The sequence below is a fragment of the Oryctolagus cuniculus genome, chromosome 12 (assembly GCF_964237555.1).
Source record: "Oryctolagus cuniculus chromosome 12, mOryCun1.1, whole genome shotgun sequence".
In the NCBI taxonomy this organism is placed as follows: Eukaryota; Metazoa; Chordata; class Mammalia; order Lagomorpha; family Leporidae; genus Oryctolagus; species Oryctolagus cuniculus.
This window is the reverse complement of record NC_091443.1, coordinates 53,612,282-53,634,534: the sequence shown is the minus strand read 5'-3', so window position 1 is coordinate 53,634,534 and position 22,253 is coordinate 53,612,282. Positions and strand designations below refer to the sequence as shown.

At 48.0% G+C, this 22,253-nt stretch overlaps 1 protein-coding gene across 12 annotated transcripts in view; it reads left to right on the top strand.

Moving 5' to 3' along the window:
• The window catches only part of RPGRIP1 (RPGR interacting protein 1), a 92,918-nt gene that overhangs the window by 61,804 nt on the left and 8,861 nt on the right, over positions 1 to 22,253 (top strand). For 11 of the 12 annotated variants that reach the window (XM_070053919.1, XM_070053918.1, XM_070053917.1 and 8 more), the window contains 2 exons: positions 9,010 to 9,110; positions 18,308 to 18,500. In XM_070053919.1, coding sequence (XP_069910020.1) covers positions 9,010 to 9,110; positions 18,308 to 18,500 — 294 coding nt within the window. The remainder of the gene's footprint in view (positions 1 to 9,009; positions 9,111 to 18,307; positions 18,501 to 22,253) is intronic. The other variant, XM_070053926.1, reaches the window with a different exon arrangement.

The following is a 22,253-nucleotide window of genomic DNA, read 5'->3' as shown; positions in this document are numbered from 1 at the left end:
CTCCTTTGTGATATTAACCCAATTTTTAAAATTAAGGTAAAGACTTATTTTTTTTAAAAGATTTACTTATTTATTTAAAAGTCAGAGTTACACAGAGAAGGAGAGGCAGAGAGAGCGAGAGGGAGGTCTTCCATTTGCTGGTTCACTCCCCAATTGGCCGCAAAGGCCAGAGCTGGGCTGATTCAAAGCCAGGAGCTTCTTCCAGGTCTCCCAGATGGGTGCAGGGGCCCAAGGACTTGGGCCATCTTCCACTGCTTTCCCAGGCCATAGCAGAGAGCTGGATCGAAAGTGGAGCAGATGGAACTCAAACTGGCGCCCATATAGGATACCAGCACTGTAGGAGGCAGCTTTACTCTCTGCCACAGAAACAGCCACAAGACTTCCTTTTTTTCTTTCTTTCTCTCTCTTTTTTTTTTTTTTAAAAGAATTACTTATTTACTTGAAAGAGTTACACAGAGAGAGGCAGAGGCAGAGAAAGAGAGAGGTCTTCCATCTGCTGGTTCACTCCCCAGTTGGCCGCAATGGCCAGAGCTGCGCCTATTTGAAGCCAGGAGATTCTTCTGGGTCTTGCACGTGGGTGCAGGGGACCAAGGGTTTGGGCCATCTTCTACTGCTTTCCCAGGTGCATTAGCAGGGAGCTGGATCTGAAGAAGAGCAGCCAGGACAAAAAAACGGCACCCACATATGGCATGCCGGCACCTCAGGTGGAGGCTTAGCCCACTACTATGCCACAGCACTGCTCCCAGAATGATTTCAAACTTACGTAACAGCTACACAAATAGGGGGAAAAAATTCACAAAATTCCCTACCCAAATTTAACTTTTTCAACAGGTTGTCACTGTTTATCATTTTGTTCTGGAACATTTGAGAATATGTTGCAAACTATATTTAATTTTTTCTAAGAAAAAGGAAGTTATGTTATATAATCACAGTACATTTGTCAGATTTGTCAAACTTAACAAGGATAATGTTATTACCTAATGAGTCCAGTCCACTGTCAGAATTTGTTGGTTGCACCAGTAATGTCCATGAAAAGCAGCCTTTTCCCCACTTTATTCAATCCACAATCCCACATCAGGTTTAGTCATTTCCCTTTTTAGTTTCCTTTAACTGGGAATTTTTTCTTTTATGGTATTGACATTTTTAAGATGCAGTCTTTTTTTAATTTTTATTTATTGGAAAGAGTTACACAGAGAGACGAGGAGAGGCAGAGAGAGAGGTCTTCCATCCGCTGGTTCACTCCCCAATTGGCCACAATGGTGCAGGGCTGGAGCCAGGATCTTCTTCGGGGTCTCCCATGCGGGCGCAGGGGTCCAAGGACTTGGGCCATCTTCTGCTTTCCCAGGCCATAGCAGAGAGCTAGATTGGAAGTGGAGTAGCTGGGACTCAAACCGGCACCCATATGGGATGCTGGCACTGCAGGCGGCGCCTTTACCCGATGCACCACAGTGCTGGCCCCATATTGACATTTTTGAGGAGCACAGGCAAGTTGTTCTGTAGAACATGCCTCCATCTGGACTTGTGTGGTGTTTTTTCACAATTAGATTCTAGTTCTGTTTTCTCTCTCTCTCTCCCTCCCTTTTCTCCCTCCCTCCCTCCCTCCCTTTTCTTTTCTTTTCTTTTTTTTTTTTTTTTTCACAAGAATGTCCCAGAAGGGATGTTGTGATGTTGTATCCTTCTCACTGTCTCACAATTGGGTGTGTGTCAATTTGTCCCATTATTGGTAATGTTGAAAGTGTCTAAGTGTCTGCCAGGTTTTCCTATCATTTTTTTTTTTTAAAGATTTATTTAATTGAAAGAGAAAGAAAGTGAGGAGAGAGAGAGAGAGAGAGAGAGGTCTTCCATGCCCTGGGTCATTCCCCAAGTGACCACAGATGGAGCTGGGTTGATCTGGAGCCAGGAGCCAGGAGCTTTTTCTGGGTCTCCCACATGGGTGCAGGGGCCCAAGGACTTGGGCCATCTTCCACTGCTTCTCCAGACCATAGCAGAGAGCTGCATTGGAAGTGGAGCAGCCAGGACTAGAACCGGTCCATCACTTGTTCTTTTGTAATTAATTATTATCTGTGATATGAGAAGATATCCCAAGACTATGTAAATATCTTGTTTCTCACCAAATTTATTTAATAATTTTGGCACCTTTTTATGATGTGTGTGTGTTTTGCCTGAATCGATTACAAAATGTTTTCAAAATATCCTACAAATTTGGAAATGAACTAATAGAAATTAAGAAATTTAAGAATTACATACAGAAATTTATTACAGAGAGAAATGGGTTGAAAACAAATTAGAGAGCTGGGGCTGGCACTGTGGTACAGCGGGTTAAAGCCTTGGCCTGAAGTGCTGGCATCCCATATGGATGCTGGTTCTAGTCCTGGCTGCTCCTCTTCTGATCCAGCTCTTTTGTGTCCTGGGAAATCAGTTAGAAGATGGCCCAAGTCCTTGGGCACCTACATTCGTGTGGGAGATCCAGAAGAAGCACCTGGCTCCTAGCTTCGGATGGGTGCAGCTCTGGCCATTGCAGCCATTTGGGGAGTGAACCACTGGATGGAAGACTTTTCTTTCTGTCTCTACTTCTCTGTGTGACTCTGTCTTGCAAATAAATAAAGTAAATCTTTAAAAAAAAACCACACACAAACAAATTAGAGGGACCGGCGTTGTAGAATAGTGGTTAGGCTGCTGCCTACAATGCTGGCATCCCCTATGGATGCCAGGTTGAGTGCCAGTAATTCCCTGTTAATACACCTGGGAAAGCAGCAGAAGATGGCCCAAGTGCTTGGGCCCCTGTACTCATGTGGGAGACCTGGAAGAAGCTTCTGGCTTCAGTCTGGCCCAGCCCTGGCTGTTGTGGCCGTTTGGGGAATGAACCAGCAGAGGGAAGACCTCTCTGTCTTTCCCTCTCTCTCTGTACAACATGATGGAAAATAGGAAAAAAAGGAAAGGGACATAAAGGATGAAATGAAGTTTGAGCTACACTTAATAAGGTATAGGAGGGCCGGCGCCGCGGCTCACTAGGCTAATCCTCCGCCTAGCGGCGCCGGCACACCGGGTTCTAGTCCCGGTCGGGGCGCCGGATTCTGTCCCGGTTGCCCCTCTTCCAGGCCAGCCCTCTGCTGTGGCCAGGGAGTGCAGTGGAGGATGGCCCAGGTGCTTGGGCCCTGCACCCCATGGGAGACCAGGAAAAGCACCTGGCTCCTGGCTCCTGCCATCGGATCGGTGCGGTGCGCCGGCCACAGCGCGCCGGCCGCGGCGGCCATTGGAGGGTGAACCAACGGCAAAAGGAAGACCTTTCTCTCTGTCTCTCTCTCTCACTGTCCACTCTGCCTGTCAAAAAAAAAAAAAAAAAAAAAAAAAGGTATAGGAGAAGAGAAATAAGGGGGACAGGAACAATATTTAAAGTGATAATGACTTAGATTTTCCCAAAACTAATCAAGAATATTAAGATCCAATGAAATGAAACTCCAGCAAGATCAGTAAAAATAAATTCAAATTTAGACATGTAATAATAAAAATGTAGAAAATAAAACCAAACAGATATTAAAAGTATCCAATCAAAAGAGAAAGCCAGTCCTTGGTACATCAAGTAAAACGAGTAACTGACTTGTCAGAGCTACCACTGTAGCCAGAAGCCAGTGTGCTTGAAAGAAAGCGGGTAACTGCCAATTAAGGAATCACCACCCACTAAATATCTCCTTTCAAAACAGACATTTTCAGACTAACCAGAATGGAGTGTTTGCCACTATGTCATACACTAAAGAGAATGCAAAGGTGGTTCTTTTGGCTGAAGGAAATTTGTTCCAGAAGGAAACACAAAGATGCAGCAAGGAGTTAAATGCAAAGAATATGGATTAACGTAAATGAGTGTATGAAACAAAAACATCAGCTTGTGGCATTTTAAATATTTTCAGGATTTAAATTGATGGGCATTTGGCACAGCAGTCCTGCTGTCACTTGGGATATCCACATCCCATGTCGAAGTACCTGGGTTTGAATTCCTGTCCTGCTCTCCATTCCAGCTTCCTCCCAATGTAATTGATTACCCAAGTACTTATGTCCCTTCCACCCATGTGGGAAAGTCAGTTTGAGTTCCTGGCTCCTGATTTCCACCTAGTTCAAACCTGCCTGTTGCAGGCATTTGGGGAGTGAACTAGCAAATAGGAGAACTCTGTCTTTGCTTTTCAAATAAAATAAAAATAGATTTGAAAGAGTTACAGAGAAGGAAGGAGAGAGAGGCAGAGAGAGAGAGAGCTCTTCCATTCACTGGTTAACTCCCCAATTGGCTGCAATGGCCAGAGCTGTGCCCATCCGAAACCAGGAGCCAGGAGCTTCCTCCGGGTTTTTCCACGTGGGTGCAGGGGCCCAAGGTCTTGGGCTGTCTTCTACTGCTTTCCCAGGCCATAGCAAAGAGCTGGATCAGAAGTATTGCAGCTGGGACTTGAACCAGCTTTCATATGGGATGCTGGCACTGCAGGCGGCAGCTTTACCTGCTATGCCACAGCACCAGCCCCAGATAAACTTTATTTTAAAAAACTGAATCATATTTTAAGAATAGGTGAATGATGGATGAAAGATAAATAATAGTGGATAATAGATAAAAAAATAGTGGATTGATGATATGTCTGTGTCCTGCAGAACCTGCAAATGGTATTTAAAAAGAAAGTCTTCGCACATGCTATTAGGTTAACAATCTTGAGATCATCCTAGATTATCCAGTGGTCCTTCAATTTGGTGACAAATGTCTTGTAAGAGACACACACAGGAGAGAAGGACACAATGTGACATGGAGGCAGGTTTTTTTTTTTAATTTTAATTTTTTAAATTTTTTTATTTGAAAGGCATAGTTACAGAGAGAGGGAGGGGGACAGAAAGGGAGAGGAAGGAAAGAACAAAGGAGGGAGGGAAGGAGAGGAGGAGAGGAAACAAGGCCTGATTTTCCATCTGCTGGTGGCCACAATGGCTAGGGCTGGGCCAGGCCGAAGCCAAGGGCCAGGAGCTTCTTCTGGTTTCCCATGTAGGTAGCAGGGGCCCAAGTAGTTTACTTGTGCCATCTCAGGCAGGCTGGGATTTATATAGCTTCTAGTACCTAAGGGTCTAAAAGGGTGGGCAGTGGCAGAGCTGCTCTGGTTTGTACAAGCTTTTTGGGGGCTTTTCAAATTTGGTGGGCCTTAGTTGGAAAAGAAAGCAGAGGGTGGGTTGGGGAAAATACAAGGCGTGGAATTGAGCTGGTTGTGAAAGAATGCAGGGGCTAGAGAGTCCCTTGGGGATTGGATCTGTTTTCGGACAAGGAGACAAAATGGCTCTGAGGCTTACATCTTTGTTCCATCGCCTGGAGCCACCAGAAACTGGAAAGGTAAGGAACACAGGAAAGATTGGATTGTCCCTTAGATCCTTTAGAGGAAGCATGAAGTAGCCAACACCTTAATCGTGGAATTGAGGCCAGAAAATTCGGAGGCTAATCTTGTTTACCATGTTTGTGAAACTGTGTTAGAGCAGCCATGAATTTCTGTTAATTCAGACAATAGAAAATACTTAGTATGTAACTTACACACTTGTAAAAAACCCATGTATCAAAGAAGAAATACTAAGGAATATTAGCAATTATGTTGAAATGTATGAAAATGAAAGCAGATGGGCCAGCATTGTGGCATAGCAGATAAAGCCGACCGCCTACAATGTGGGCATCCCATAACGGTGCTGGTTGGAGTCCCCTGTTCCTCTTTCCATCCAGCTCCCCGTTAATGCACCTGAGAAAGCAGAAGAAAATGGCCCAAGTCTTTAAGCCCCTGCAACCCATGTGGGAGACCTGGAAGAAGCTCCTGGCTTCCAGCTGGCCCAGCCCTGGTTATTAAGGCCTTTTGGGGAGTGAACCAGCAGATGGAAGATCTGTCTCTGCCTTTTTTTTTTTTTTTTAATGATTTATTTATTTGAGAGGCAGAGTTACAGAGAGAAGGAAAGACAGAAAGACAGGTCTTCCATCTGCTGGTTCATTCCCCAAATGGCTGCAACAGCTGGAGCTGAGCCAGTTATAGAGCAGAAATCGGTGAAATCGAAAACAGAAAAGAATGGAGAAAATGAGAAGATAGACAGGCTTGATAAGCCTGGATCTAGACGAGATGGGACACGTTCAGAGCGGTATGGCTGCAGGTCAGCCTACATCTAGAATGACTACAGTAGTTAAGATCTAGCCAGGAGAGAGAAGCTATGTAGTCATTTGAAGAGATTAGTATAAAGAATTATAACAAGGGGACTGACTACTAAGAAGTAAAGGTAACTCTGAGGAATACAGAGCTGTGATTGAGCACCCAAGGAAGACACAGATCTGGAGCCAACTCCTTTAGGGTTGATATCCAGGCCTCACTGCGAATGTGCAGTTACATCTCGCTGAATGGCACAGAAGTTTGCTGTGGATGTACCTGAGATGCTGGGAGTAAACTGTACAAGGAGAAGGGCCAACCCAGGTGCATTTCACCTCCACCCCGCTCCCAAAGGTACCTGTGAACTACCTGTGGGGAGGTGTCATGAGCCTACTGGCCACAGGAACTGTCGCCAAGCCCTGGGTTGCAGGAATTCATATCTGCTCCGGGATCCTGCCCAAATAAACAGACAGGAATCGGAAGAGAAACCCTCTCCTCCTCCAGTGATTCTTCAGTGCCCTCTGTTGGCAAAGCTTCACATGGTGCCATTTCACAAAGGAGAAATATTTACAGAGCTCAGCCTTACGATTGCCGAGCAGGCAATGAAGGAGCTGAGAAGCAATAAATGGGCAGTTGGTAGGCAGACTAAGGAAAAAGGAGTGAAGGCACAGCAAAACCGAGGATGAATGTGTAAAAGAATATTATGAACAACTTTATGCAAGCAACTTAGACATGTTCCTAAGAAGATTAAAATTTTTGAAACTGGCCGGCACCGCGGCTCAATAGGCTAATCCTCTGCCTGCAGCGCCGGCACACCAGGTTCTAGTCCCAGTCGGGGCACCGGATTCTGTCCCAGTTGCTCCTCTTCCAGGCCAGCTCTCTGCTGTGGCCAGGGAGTGCAGTGGAGGATGGCCCAAGTGCTTGGGCCCTGCACCCCAAGGGAGACCAAGAGAAGCTCCTGGCTCCTGCCATCGGATCAGTGCGGTGCGCCAGCCGCGGCGGCCATTGGAGGGTGAACCAACGGCAAAGGAAGACCTTTCTCTCTGTCTCTCTCTCTCACTGTCCACTCTGCCTGTCAAAAATAAAAAAATAAAAATAAGAAGGTCAACCAATGAGGATCAGACCTGCCTCAACCTTTTAAAAAAAATTATTGAAACTGACTCATGAATAAACAGATTATGATGACCTATAAGAAGTAAAAACAGTGAACTGGGAATTAGAAGTTCTCCACAACAAGAAAACCCAGGCCTTTCTCTCTCAACCGCTCTCTGTAACTGTTTCCAATAAACAAAATAAATCCTTAAATTTATGGAGGGCTGGTGCCTGTGGTGCCAGTGTCCCATGTGGATACTCGTTTAGTACTAGCTGTACCACTTTTGATCTGGCTCTCTGCTGTGACCTGGGAGGGCAGTGGAGGATGACCCGAGTTCTTGGGCCCAAGGACCCCCGTGGAAAGCCTGGAGGAGGCTCCTGGCTTTGGATGGGCTCAGCTCTTGCTATTGAGGCCATTTGTGGGTGAGCCAGTAGATGGAGTCCCTCTCTCTCTCTCTCTGTCTTTGTCTTTCTATGACTCTGCCTTTCAAATAAATGGATAAATCTTAAAAAATATATATATAGGCCCAGATGACTTCATTAGTGAATACTATCAATATTTAAGGAAAAAATGATGCTGACTTTTCAGTGTATGTCAGTAAATAGAAGGAACAAAGCTTCCTAACTCATTGTTATATATGTGTATATATATATATATATATATATATATATATATATTTTAAGATTTATTTACTTATTTGAAAGGCAGAGTTACAGAGAGGCAGAGAGAGATCTCTTTCATTTGCTGATTTACTCTCTAAATGGCCACAATGACTGGAGCTTCCTCCAGGTCTCTCACGTGGTTGTTGGAGCCCAAGCACTTGGGCCATCTTCCACTGCTTTCCCAGGCCACAGCAGAAAGCTGGATTGGAAGTGGAGCAACTGGGACTTGAACCAGCACCTACATGGGCAGTGTGGCTTTACCCGCTATGCCACAGCACCAGCTCCACTCACTCAGTTACAAAGTTATTATTTTAATAGCAAATGAAGCCATGGAAATTAAAACAAAATAAAACCTTAGTGACTTAAAATGACAATGGTCATTACTTTGGGTCACTAATGTGCAATTTGGGCAGGTCTCATGGGTAAGGGTCACTTCTCCTTCACATGGCATCCAGTGTGGTAACCTAGCCAGGGGCCTGAGGGATTTCTTTGGTAAGATGCCTCACTCTATCGGCTGCCCAATCGGTTCCGGCTGCCATTTGGGAGCACAGCAGCAGCTGTAGGCCTGAAGCCTCAGCTGCTCTGAGGTGCACCCTCTAGACGTTGCTTGGATTTCCTCACGGCTGAGTGGCCAGGGTCCAACAGCGAGTCTGAAGACAAGGCGTAAGTGCGTGGCATAGAAGTCACATAGCAGTCACTCCTGCCATCTTCTGGGTTGAAGCAGTCACAGAAACCCATGTCAGTGGAAAGGGAGGTGGCATAGACCTCCCCTCTCAATAGAAGTGTCAAGGTCACATTGTAAGAACTCAGTGGGTGGGAGAGACTATTTGAAGCCATCAATTGCCACACCTGATTTCACCGCTTTTCCTCTGCGTCATCACTTTCTTCAGCCACTACAAGAGACTTCCTCCCTGTCTCCCTTCCTCATTTCTGTTCTTTCTTCTTTTGCCTCCCCCCCCCCCCTTTTCCCCCAGAAGCAAGCCTCTGTAGTTTGGCAAGCTTCTGAATAAGCGAACCTTTGAAAGAGAGGGTTCGGTTCTTCAGTGGATCAGAGATGTGGGCCCCGGGTCTTTGCGCGGGCTAGACAGAGCTTTGAAACTGACTCCAGCCTCTCCCATGGCAGATGCAGAATCCTGTGATCAAGCTTCTGAAGTCAGTGAAGCACAGACGACAGACAGTGATGACGTCGTGGTGCCACCCGTATCTGAGAAATGTCCCAAAGCAGTAAGTACCCTGCAGCATCGCTGCGTGTAAATAATAGAAGTTGTGCAGCCGGCGCCGCGGCTCACTAGGCTAATCCTCCGCCTAGTGGCGCCGGCACACCGGGTTCTAGTCCCAGTCGGGGTGCCGGATTCTGTCCTGGTTGCCCCTCTTCCAGGCCAGCCCTCTGCTGTGGCCAGGGAGTGCAGTGGAGGATGGCCCAGGTGCTTGGGCCCTGCACCCCATGGGAGACCAGGAAAGGCACCTGGCTCCTGCCATCGGATCAGCGCGGTGCGCCGGCTGCGGCGGCCATTGGAGGGTGAACCAACGGCAAAGGAAGACCTTTCTCTCTCTCACTGTCCACTCTGCCTGTCAAAAAAAAAAAAAAAAATAGCAGTTGTGCGCAGTGGCTGTGGCCATGGTTAAAAACCCAGTTTTAATGAGCCTTATGGGAAATGCAAGTTAAGCATTTGCAATAACATGACCTGCGAATGCAAGTCTGACGAACGGATTCTTTTCTTGATTTGCTGTCAGTGGTGACTCGCCTCAGCACTTCTTTCTCTTACTCAAATCCCTGGCTTAGCTCTTGCTCTCGTATTCACTGTACACTGTGATTTATGCCCAGCCTGAGCGGTGTTGCCTGTCGATAAATCTGCTCTTTTGTAGCAGTTCAGTTCCAAGAAGGACAGGTTCAGATTCCGTTCTGTTTTTTATTTTGTTTTAAAGGTTTATTTACTTATTTGAGAGACAGAGGTACAGAGAGGTCTTTCATCTACTAGTTTTCTACCCAGATGGCTACAATGGCCAGAGCTGAGCCAATCTGAAGCCAGGAGCAGCAGCTTCTTCTTTTTTAATCTATTTATTTATTTGAAAAGCAGAGTTACAGAGGGAGAGCGAGAGAGAGAGATACCTTCCATCCACTGGTTCATTCCTGACCTGGGCCGATCTGAAGCCAGGAGCCGCCTCTAGGTCTCCCATCTGGGTGCAGGGGCTCTAGCACCTGGGCCATCCTCCACTGTTTTCCTAGGCACATTAGCAGGGAGCTGGATTGGAAGTGGAGTAGCTGGGTCTTGAACCAAACCAATGCCCATATGGGATGCCAGTGCCACAGGCAGAGGCTTTACATACTGTGCCACAGTACGGCCCCCGGGTTCCAATTCTGACAGGCCATGGAACCACTTCAGAGCCTTTTGGGGGATTCATACCTCTGTATACTTGCAATGGCAGTGAAAGCACACAAGAAACACATGCAAAAGAGATTTGCAGCCAGCTCTGCCCTCAGCTTCTTACATATGCTTTACAGACAACAATGGCAGGTTGCCAAGAAACTGCAGGGCAGAACTGTATCGGTGTCTGGGCTCTATGACTAGCAGAAAGCATACTAGTTTTCAGGCTTGCTGGGTGCCATGACAGCGAGGGAGCCTGATTAACTCCACTCTCCCAACATCTGCCTAAGGAGAACAGGTTTACTTTGAGAAGTAGAAGCTGAAAGAGAAGAAAGGATTCTTCATGGAAGGGCTCAGAGATTATTCAATTTCCACATTTTTTTAACCTGCTCTGTAATTATTTAGTTTTTCTTTAAAAACATTTATTTATTTGAAAGTCAGAGTTACACAGAGAGAAGGAGAGGCGGGGGGGGGGGGGTGTCTTCCATCCGCTGGTTCACTCCCCAATTGGCCACAACGGCCAGAGCTGTGCCGATCCGAAGCCAGGAGCCAGGAGCTTCCTCCTGGTCTCCTATGCGGGTGCAGGGCCCAAGGACTTGGGCCATCCTCCACTGTCCTCCTGGGCCACAGCAGAGAGCTGGCCTGGAAGAGGAGCAACTGGGACAGAATCTGGCGCCCCAACTGGGACTAGAACCTGGGGTGCCAGTGCCACAGGCGGAGGATTAGCCTAGTGAGCCACAGTGCTGGCCAACATATCTTTTTAAAAGACATTATTCAGCTAGTATCTTGAGAAATACGTACGAAATAGAGTAGAGCTCCAGAATGTTAGAATTAGATAGCACATTAGATGTTATTACTGTGAGGAAGATCAAGTGATGGGCTCGGGATTACAGAGTTAGGTGGTGAATGAGCTGGAACTCCAGTCAAGCTTTCTCCACCATGCCACCTCTCAGCAGATCAGCAGACTTTTGAGCTTTGACCAGTCGGGCAGATTACATTTAAAAATATCCTTAAGATTCCTCAGTAAGAATTCCTTTTAGGAAATGAATCTTTGTGTACCTGGAAGTATTGAGAAGTTTGAAAAAAAAAAAAAACCCTACTCAAGCAAAGAAATTAGTGTTATTGTCAAATTAAACTCAAAGCACAGGCATGTACTTATTATTGAAAAAGTAAAAAATTAGCCGGTGCCGCAGCTCACTAGGCTAATCCTCCGCCTTGCAGTGCCGGCACACCGGGTTCTAGTCCTGGTCGGGGCGCCGGATTCTGTCCTGGTTGCCCCTCTTCCAGGCCAGCTCTCTGCTGTGGCCAGTGAGTGCAGTGGAGGATGGCCCAAGTGCTTGGGCCCTGCACCCCATGGGAGACCAGGATAAGTACCTGGCTCCTGCCATCGGATCAGCGCGGTGCGCCAGCCGCGGCGGTCATTGGAGGGTGAACCAACGGCAAAAGGAAGACCTTTCTCTCTCTCTCTCTCTCTCACTGTCCACTCTGCCTGTCAAAAAAAAAAAAAAAAAAAAAAAAAGTAAAAAATTATTATCATGCTTCAGCCAGAGGGCTGAAGTCAACGCTTGAGCTGTCATTCTTCTACCTGGGGTTAGCCAGGAAAATGGAGGAGGCAGTAGAGTGTAACTTTCTCTTTCTTTCTTTCCTTTTTTTTTTTTTTTTTTTTTTTTTTTGACAGGTAGAGTGGACAGTGAGAGAGAGAGAGAAAGGTCTTCCTTTTGCCATTGGATCACCCTCCAATGGCCACCGCGGCCGGCACATCATGCTGATCCAAATCCAGGAGCCAGGTGCTTCTCTTGGTCTCCCTTGGGGTGCAGGGCCAAGGACTTGGGCCATCCTCCACTGCAACCGGGACAGAATCTTGCGCCCTGACCGGGACTAGAACCTGGTGTGCCAGCGCCGCAAGGCGGAGGATTAGCCTATTGAGCCATGGCGCTGGCCTAGAGTGTAACTTTTGAAAACACAGACAGGAGTGTGTAGCCCCGGGTTCTGCTGCTTACTGGCCATGGAGCTTTTGGTGTTTAACCTCTGTTAGGCTTTGCTTCCTCCCCTGTAGAAGGGTAACGTGAAGCATGCCTACCTTGTAGTGATGTGGCAAGATTTAAGTAAGGGTTCAGTACACTGCCTCAGACACTTAAGGACTGAGTGATAGTGATAATGATGTGGATGATGGCAGTTGTCTATCTTATCTGAGCTGTTTCAGTCCTCAAGATAAGGAACCTATAATCTGGGTCTGGCATTGTGGCTTAAGCCACTGCTTAGGACATCTGCATCCCATATCCAAGTGCCAGTTTGAATCCTGGCTCTTCCACTTATGAATTAATTTCCTGCTAATGAACCTGGGAAGGAAGCAGAAAATGTCCCACGGACTTGGGCCCTTGTCACCCACGTGGGAGACCAGAGTGGAGTTCTTGGCTCCTGGTTTCAGCCTGGTCCATACTGGGCTGTTACAGTCATTTGGGGAGTGAACCAGTAGATAGAAGATTGATTCCCCCACCACCGCCTTTCAAATTTTAAAAATAAATACTAAAAATAAGTAAATTTCTATATCTGTCTATATACATAGAGAGACAGACACTTTTCCTAAATGTCTTCCTTAACAGCTAAAAAGTAATCACGATACATAAGGCTCCTTATCTGTCTCTTTGCGTCCAAGATTAGGGCAGCTCCTGTGTGTGTAGGATGTATGTGACTGTTTCCCAGGAGGCTCTGGGAGTTGGCACAAGCTTCCTAAAGGCCCTCTGTGCGTATCAGCCCTCTAAGACTCTTGGGGAAAGCTCTCAGTCCAGCCACACGGGAGCCTCCGCATAGCATGCCTTTCTATGGCTCATTCTCCCGCTCTCAGTGAAGCATAGCAGACTTCTCCATGCTCGTCTGAATCCCTGCTAACGAGACGGGAGCAATCACTCGCATTCACTCCGCGGCATCTGCAGCACTAGTGTGCATTGAGATTCTCAAGACTTGCTCTCACATTCTTTCAGGTGTTGGGGTGTCCTCCTCCTTGGGTATGTGGCTAGTTAATTTTAGCAACCCCTACTCCCAGCCAAATTGACTAGCACATCTGAGCTAGCAGAGTCCTAACGCTGCGTAGCTCACTGCTCTCAAGAGTTCTTCCAGCAAGTTCTATATTCCAGTGGATAACATTACTCATTGGATCCCCTTTTTTGATGTTCAGTACCGATAAAATGGTATAATGGAATCAGTTTATATAAAGAATTCTGGGGGGCCGGCACTGTGGCGCAGCTGGTTAACGCCCTGGCCTGAAGCTCTGGCATCCCATATGGGCGCCGGTTCTAGTCCTGGCTGCTCCTCTTCTGATCCAGCTCTCTGCTGTGGCCTGGGAAAGCAGTGGAAGATGGCCCGAGTTCTTGGGCCCCTGCACCCACATGGGAGACCAGGAATAAACGCCTGGCTCCTGGCTTCGGATCATCACAGCTCCAGCAGTTGTGGTCATCTGGGGAGTGAACGATCGGATGGAAGAACTCTCTCTGTAACTCTGTATTTCAAATAAAAAAAAAATCTCCTGAGTTTCATTTATTAAAAAAAAAAGAATTCTGGATCAAAGATACATATATTTGTACAGGCAAAAATGATTAAAATTGTCAATTTTGCAGAGTTCAGTGTCATAAGAATAAGTAAAGGCTCCATGTCATACTTGGCCCAGATTTAATCTGATTCCTCTTCCTCATTTACCTTTGTTATCAATGTAAGCTTGATGCAGTCTGCATAAATATGGATTTCTTTTTTTTTTAAGTTTATCTTTTTTTTTTTTTTTTTTTTTTTTTTTTTTTTTTTTACAGCCAGAGTGGATAGTGAGAGAGAGAGACAGAGAGAAAGGTCTTCCTTTTTGCCATTGGTTCACCCTCCAATGGCCGCCGCGGCTGGTGCACCGCGCTGATCCGATGGCAGGAGCCAGGTACTTATCCTGGTCTCCCATGGGGTGCAGGGCCCAAGCACCTGGGCCATCCTCCACTGCACTCCCTGGCCACAGCAGAGAGCTGGCCTGGAAGAGGGGCAACCGGGACAAAATCCGGTGTCCCAACTGGGATTAGAACCTGGTGTGCCGGCGCCGCAAGGCGGAGGATTAGCCTAGTGAGCCACGGCGCCGGCCCTAAATATGGATTTCTGATCGTTGCCCTAGCATTATTAGCAAGTTTAAAATTTTCAAAATTGTGAGCAGTGTTTGGCACAGTAGTTAAGGCACTGCTTGGAATGCCCACATTCCCACATCAGAGTACTTGGCTTCAAGTCCCAGCTCTATTCCCGATTCTAGCTTCCTGCTAAAGCAAGCACACCCGCTGAGACAGTCAGTGAGGCTCAGACACAGCCTGGGAGGCAGCAGGTGATGGCTGAACTATCCGAGTTCCTGACACCTATATGGGACAGCCTGATTGAGTTCTAGGCTTCTGGTTTAGCCCAGCCCTGGTGGTTTGGGGCATTTCAGCAGTGAACTATCTTTCTCTCTCTTTCCTTCCATCCCTTTCAAATAAAACATATGTATTTTTAAAAGATTTTGAGGGGACAGCGCTGTGGCACAATGGACCAAGCCTAGGTCTGCAGCACCAGCATCCTATATGGGTGCTGGTTTGAGGCCCAGCTGTGCCTCTTCTGATCCAGCTCTCTGCTGTGGCCTGGGAGAGTAGAGAAGATGACCCTGGGCCCCTGCACTGATGTGGGAGACCCGGAAGAAGCTCCTGGCTTTGGACTGGCCCAGTTCCTGCCATCGCAACCATCTGGGGAGTGAGCCAGCAGATGAAGGCCTCTCTCTGTCTGTAACTCTACCTCTCAAATAAATAAATCTTTAAAATAAAATATTTTGAAAATCAGAGTTTCAGAGAGACAGAGATCTTCTATCTGCTGGTTCACTCCCAAGATGGCCCCAGTGGCTGGGGCTGGGCCAGGCCAAAGCCAGGAGCTTCATCTGGGTCTGCTGCTACATGAGTGACAGGGGCCCAAGTACTTGGACCATCTGCTGCTTTTCAGCACCATTAGCAGGGAGCTGTATTGGAAGTGGAACTGCCTGAACTCGATCTGGTACCCATAGAGGATGCGGGCGTTAGAGGCAACGGCTTTACCTGCAACACCACAACACGAGCTCCAGAAATACATATTTTGAATCAAATTTTAGAAATTAAACTATGAATAAAGCAGGAACACATTTTTCCCATAAAATCTAGAATATTAAAAATAATGGGGCTGGGGCTGTGGCCAGTGCCGGCATCCTAAACAGGTGCCTGGGAGAGCAGTGGAAGTACTTGGGCCATCCCCTGCTGCTTTCCCAGGCACCTTAGAGGGCGCTAGATTGGAAGCAAAGTGGTTGGTACTTGACTTGGCTCTCACATGGGATGCCTGCATGGCAGGCGGTGTTTAGCCTGCTGCACCACAATGTCTGCTCCAATATTATTGTTTTTAAAAAACTTATTTTGTGATAACTATTTGTAAGTAGTTGCCAAAAGTATACAAGGAGGTGCTATGTAATGCACTATTATGTGTGGTGTGGGGAGCAACTGGGAGCAACTCGGACTAGACTAAGTTACTGGAATTAAGACTTATTCTATGCATCTGCTTTCCCACAATATGGCGCTGAGAAGGGAAACAGCTTCTACACAGCTGCCTCCAGTTCAACCAATAAACTGTGGGACCTGCTCCTGATTGGAGGAGAGCAGCGTACTCGGCGTGTGGGTAGCAGAGTTGGGATTGGTGGAGAGGACTATAAAGGAGGAGAGAGACAACATGCACCAGGAACATCTAAGAGGAACATCTATCTGAAGGAACACCTGTGCAGCCCCCGAGAGAGCCGGCCGGCGGTGTGCCGCTCCCCTGCGGAAGTGGGGAATGTGGCAGGGGGAACCGCCCTTCCACGGAGGTGGAAGGGACGGTAGCCAACCCAGGAAGGACCAGCAGCCAACCCGGGAAGAACCAGCAGCAAACCCGGGGAGGGCCGAGCAGACGAAAGAACAACGCAGGGTCCTGTGTCATTCCTCCACGAAGACGGGGAGCGACATAATGGTGCCGTGACTCGGATATGAAGCCTAGGCAGGGCTTAGTGTCGTTCCCCCATGAAGAGGGGGAGCGACAGTGTGGTCTATTGTATTCTATCCTCTCCCGATTTTATTCTTTCATTAAAAGCTGATCAGCTGGCCCAACAAAGTATCAAAATCCACATTTTGGAAAACATGGTACAGCCAGTTGTTTGCAAACTGAGAGGAAAACAACAAATATCTCCACCCAGATGAATCTGTCTGTAGTCTCACTGGCAATCTTGCCTGCTGAGTTAGGAGAAGGCACAGGAGCTCCGCTTGCTTCTGAAAGGGAGAAAAGACAGGGTGGGGAACGGGTCTCTGAAGAACAAGGGCACTGGCCTGGCATCCTGGAGGAAGGAAGCCCACAGGACACTCAGAGATGAAAGGGAGCGCCGTGGCTGGCAGGACGCCATTCTGGATCGACTCATTGCAAGGGGCGTGACACTGACTTCCTGCCACTACACAAGGAGGGGACTTAGACTGGCCTAAGTATACTTCCGGACACTAGAGAAATGTCAGCCTCGTCGTTGTAGGCTTAATGCCGGTGTGGACACAGGGGCAATCAAGAGAGAGGATGGCAGCAGTAGTGGCAGTGAGCCTGAAGTGGAGTTGAAAGTAGTAGTGGCTGGTGCCACAGCTCAATAGGCTAATCCTCCGCCTGTGGCGCCGGCACACCAGGTTCTAGTCCCGGTCAGGGTGCTAGATTCTGTCCCGGTTGCCCCTCTTCCAGGCCAGCTCTCTGCTGTGGCCCGGGAAGGCAGTGGAGGATGGCCCAAGTCCTTGGGCCCTGGACCTGCATGGGAGACCAGGATAAGTACCTGGCTCCTGGCTTCAGATCAGCGCTGAGCTCAGCGCTGAGCGCCGGCCGCAGTGGTCATTGGGTGGGGTGAACCAACGGCAAAGGAAGACCTTTCTCTCTGTCTCTCTCTCTCACTGTCCACTCTGCCTGTCAAAAAAAAAAAAAAAAGTAGTAGTGCTACTGTGGTGGCAGTGGGGTGGTCTGGTGGCCTCCTCCGTGGCATGTACTTAGGAAGCACCGGGCAGCTCCCCACTATGGTGGCTGAAGGCTACTAAATCTCCACTGTCAGTCTACCCTGATCTCCAGCAAATGCTGGATTGGTTTTTCACTGAGAAAGTTGGGGGGGGGGGGAGGAACTATCTGCTCAGACTTTTTTTTTTTTTTTTAATTTTTTTTGACAGGCAGAGTGGACAGTGAGAGAGAGACAGAGAGAGAAAGGTCTTCCTTTGCCGTTGGTTCACCCTCCAATGGCCGCCGCTGCAGCTGGCGCACCGCGCTGATCCGATGGCAGGAGCCAGGATCCAGGTGCTTTTTCCTGGTCTCCCATGGGGTGCAGGGCCCAAGCACCTGGGCCATCCTCCACTGCACTCCCTGGCCATAGCAGAGAGCTGGCCTGGAAGAGGGGCAACCGGGACAGAATCCGGCGCCCCAACCGGGTCTAGAACCCGGTGTGCCGGCGCCGCAAGGTGGAGGATTAGCCTATTGAGCCACGGCGCCGGCTTTTTTTTTTTTTTTTTTTTTTAAGATTTATTTATTTGAGAGGCTGAGTTACAGTGAGAAATGGAGAGACAGAGAGGTCTTCCATCTGCTGGTTCACTCCCCAAATGGTCACATGGCTGGAGGTGGGCTAATCAGGAGGCAGGAGCTTCTTTGAGGTCTCCCACATGGTGCAGAGGCCCAAGCACTTGGGCCATCTTCTGCTTTTCGCAAGTGGAGCAGCCGGAACTTGAATCTACTGCACCATAGCACTGGCCCCCAGACATTTATTTTCTTGATTTGTTCTCCATTTAGAGATGATCAAGAAAGGCTGAACTGCAGAAATGATTCACTGTGCTGGTAGAGAGAATTCCTGGATTCTCCTTATAGATTTATAAAATTTATTAAAAATTTCCATATAAGTTCTTAAAATTTATGAATCGTAACATAAGTAGCTGTGGCAGTGCAGTCAGTTGTGTTAGGGTGGAGTGAAGGCTTGGAATCTCGCTGACCTTCAGGAAATGTCTTCCTTGCCAGGATTCAGAGAAGATGTGCATTGAGATTGTCTCTCTGGCCTTCAACGAGGAGGCTGAGGTGATGTTTGATGAGAACATAAAGCAGGTGTACGTGGAGTATAGGTTCTGTGATCTGCCCTGGTCAGAGACGGAGACACCAATATCCCTGAGGAAGCCAAGGGCTGGAGAGGAAATCCACTTCCATTTCAGCAAGGGTAAGGAAGGCTCGCTGTGTGGTTTACGGGGCCGGGAGGCTGATACCTGTGCAGACTGAGGGTTGGAACTGTGCTGGGTGTCTGGTGGGCTGTGTCCAACCGTTTTCTTTTCTTTCTTCCTTTTTTTTTTTTAAAAAAAAAAAGATTTATTTATTCAAAAGAGTTACACAGAGGAGAGGCAGAGAGAGAGAGAGAGAGAGAGAGAGAGAGAGGGCTTCCATCCGTTGGTTCACTCCCCAATTGGCCACATCGACTGGAGCTGTGCCGATCCAAAGCCAGGAGCTTCTTCCAGGTCTCCCAGGCGGGTACAGGGGCCCAACGACTTGGGCCATCTTCTACTGCTTTCCCAGGCCATAGCAGAGAGGTGGATCGGAAGTGGAGCAGCCAGGTCTCGAACCGATGTCCATATGGGATGCTGGCACTGCAGGCCAGGGCATTAACCTGCTGGGCCATAACGCCAGCCCCTGTTTATTAAAGATTTATTTGAAAAGCAGAGATAGGAGAGATAGGTATGGGATATGCCCTTGTCTTGTGTCAGAGTCCTTGGGTTCGAGTCCTGGCTCCACTTCAGTCCAGTTTCTTTTTCTTTTCTTTCTTTCTTTTCTTTTTTGACAGGCAGAGTGGACAGTGAAAGAGAGAGAGAAAGGTCTTCCCTTGCCATTGGGTCACCCTCCAATGGCCACTGCAGCCGGTGGGCTGCAGCCGGCGCACCGCGCTGATCCGAAGGCAGGAGCCAGGTACTTCTCCTGGTCTCCCATGCGGGTGCAGGGCCCAAGCACTTGGGCCATCCTCCACTGCACTCCCTGGCCACAGCAGAGAGCTGGCCTGGAAGAGGGGCAACCGGGACAGAATCCGGCACCCCGACCAGGACTAGAACCCGGTGTGCCGGCGCCGCGGCTGCACTTCCGTCCTGTTTCCTGTTAATGTGAGTCCTAGGATGGACTGGATGATGGTTCAAGTATTTAGGTTCCTGCCACCCATGTGGGAGGCTCCAGTGAAGTTCTTGGCTCCTGGCTGTTGCAGACATTTGAGGAATGAACAACAAGTGGAAAGTCTCTCCCTGTCTCTTTACCTTTAAAATACAATGAAAAAAATTTAGAAGTATCAAAGAAGCCTGGAAAGACTTCAATGAAAATCATACCGTCCTTTGCCCACCCTTTCTCCACCTATTGCTCTCCCTGCCCCACTACCATCTTCTGATTCTGTGTCCATTGCCATGTGCCTGTTCAACGTTTTTGGACAATTCCTGCTGACTTCCTACCTTGAACTATAAAATGTAGCTCCTTCACATCACACCTAGGTCTCTTTGCTCACATGTAATTGGATCATAATTTTCATCTAAACCAATTAGAGTTTTGTTCTTATAGATATGTAAATACTAGCTCTTGCAGAGACAAGTGGTATGTGGTGCTAATGTGTCCTTTCTTGTTTAGTTTGCTTCAGTTTCTCACTTTATTTTCATTACACCTATTAGCAGTGCTCCTCACAGCCTCAAACAGCCTTTCTAAATCTTCTGATAATGAGACCTGCTAAGTGTTTCATCTGTTTATCCACTTTTCCCTGAAGACCAAGATGCTCCTCTCTAGTCCACTGTTTAGCTGTTGCCCTCTGAAGATTTGATTTAATTCTCCCCCATTCTGGGCTTCCTGTTTCCTGGTCCTATATCATCCTCTGACTTATTTTCTTACATTTAAAAAATATCTATTTGAAAGGCAGAACAACAGAGAGGGACACACACACACACATACACACTCACACACAATCTTCCATCTGCTGGTTTATCTACACAATGGCCCAGGATGGGCCAGACAGAAGCCAGGAGCCTGGAACTCCACCCTGGTCTCCCACATAGGTGGCAGGGACCCAAGCACTTGGGTCGTACTCTGCTGCTCTCCCCAGCACAGCAGCAAGGAGCTGGATTGGAAGCAGAGCAACTTGGGCTTTAACTGGTGTTCATCTGGGATGCTGGCATCATAAGCCATGTCTTAACCTACTGCACCCTGACACTGGCCCCGATTTTGTTATTTTAGCAGATCATCTTTTCCAGTAGCTTTTAAAGAAAAGGCATTCAGGAAATAGATATTTTGAGAAAGTCATGCATGAAATCTTTTTCCTCCCTTCAGGATGCTGATAAGTAAACCAGATGTAGAAGTCTATGTTGAAGGGGCAGGGTTTGGCAGCAGTGCCCTCATCCCATGTCGGAGTGCCTGGTTTGAATCCTGGCTACTCTGCTTTCAAACCATCTTCCTGCTAATCCAAACTCTGATCTGGCCTCCCTGGCAGACAAGTACCTGCCTTCCGTCTTTTTGGTTACCCCAAGGTCTTCAATGGTTGCTAGGGAAATGAAGAAAGGCCTTTCAGCAGAGCCTTTTAAGCAACCTTTATAAGCTTTCACACAACATAACTGTCAGAATTTAATCACATGTAGATGGGAAAATATGAGGTGGCTAACGTTTTATTTTTATTTTTGGAGATTAATTTATTTGAATTTTTTTAAATTTTTTTTTTAATTTTTTTTTAAATTTATTTTTGATAGGCAGAGTGGACAGTGAGAGAGAGAGACAGAGAGAGAAAGGTCTTCCTTTGCCGTTGGTTCACCCTCCAATGGCCGCCGCTGCAGCCGGCGCACCGCGCTGATCCGATGGCAGGAGCCAGGATCCAGGTGCTTTTCCTGGTCTCCCATGGGGTGCAGGGCCCAAGCACCTGGGCCATCCTCCACTGCACTCCCTGGCCATAGCAGAGAGCTGGCCTGGAAGAGGGGCAACCGGGACAGAATCCGGCGCCCCGACCGGGACTAGAACCCGGTGTGCCGGCGCCGCAAGGTGGAGGATTAGCCTATTGAGCCACGGCGCCGGCCCAGATTAATTTATTTGAAAGGCAGAGTTAGAGGGAAGGGAGAGACAAAGGTCTTCCATCTGCTGGTTCACTCCTCAGAATGCTTACATGGTGGGCCAGGTCAAAGCCAGGAGCTTCATTCAGGTCTCCCACGTGGGTGCAGAGGCCCAAGCACTTGGTTCATCCTTCATGGCTTTCCCAGGCACATTAGTAGAGAGCTGTATTGGGGGTGGAGCAGCCAGGACTTGAACTGGTATCCATGTGGGATGTGGACGCTGCAGGCAGCGGCTTAACCTGCTATACCACAGCGCTGGCCCTGGTAGTTTATTTCTTAAAATTTTATTATTATTTGTATTTGAAAGGCAGAGTGACAGAGAGGGAGGAAGGTAGAGATATTTCAGTCCATTGGTTCACCCCCAAATGCCCACAACAGCTTCAGTTGAGCCAGGCCAAAGCCAGGAGCTAGGACCTCCCTCCAGGTCTCTGACGTGGGTGGCGGGAACCCAGGTACCTTCCAGGTGCACCAGGGTGCCCAGGTTCAATTTCTGGATCTGCTCCTGGTTCCAGCTTCTGTTAATTTTTCACTCTGGGAGGCAGTAGGCTCAGGGACTCGGGTCCCTGCCACCCACAAGGGAGATCTGGATTCAGTTCCCAGATCCCAGCTTTGGCCTAGCCCAGTCCCAATTGTTGCATGCCTCTGGGGAGTAAAACCAGTAGCTGGGTGCCCCTCCTCCCCACTCTGTCTCTGAAATAAATATAAATGAATACATTTTAAAGAAGTTTTAAAAATGAGAAGGAAGGGGCCAGTGCCGTGGCTCACTTGGCTAATCCCCCACCTGTGGCACCGGCACCCAGGGTTCTAGTCCTGGTTGGGGCGCCGGAATCTGTCCCAGTTGCTCCTCCTCCAGTCCAGCTCTC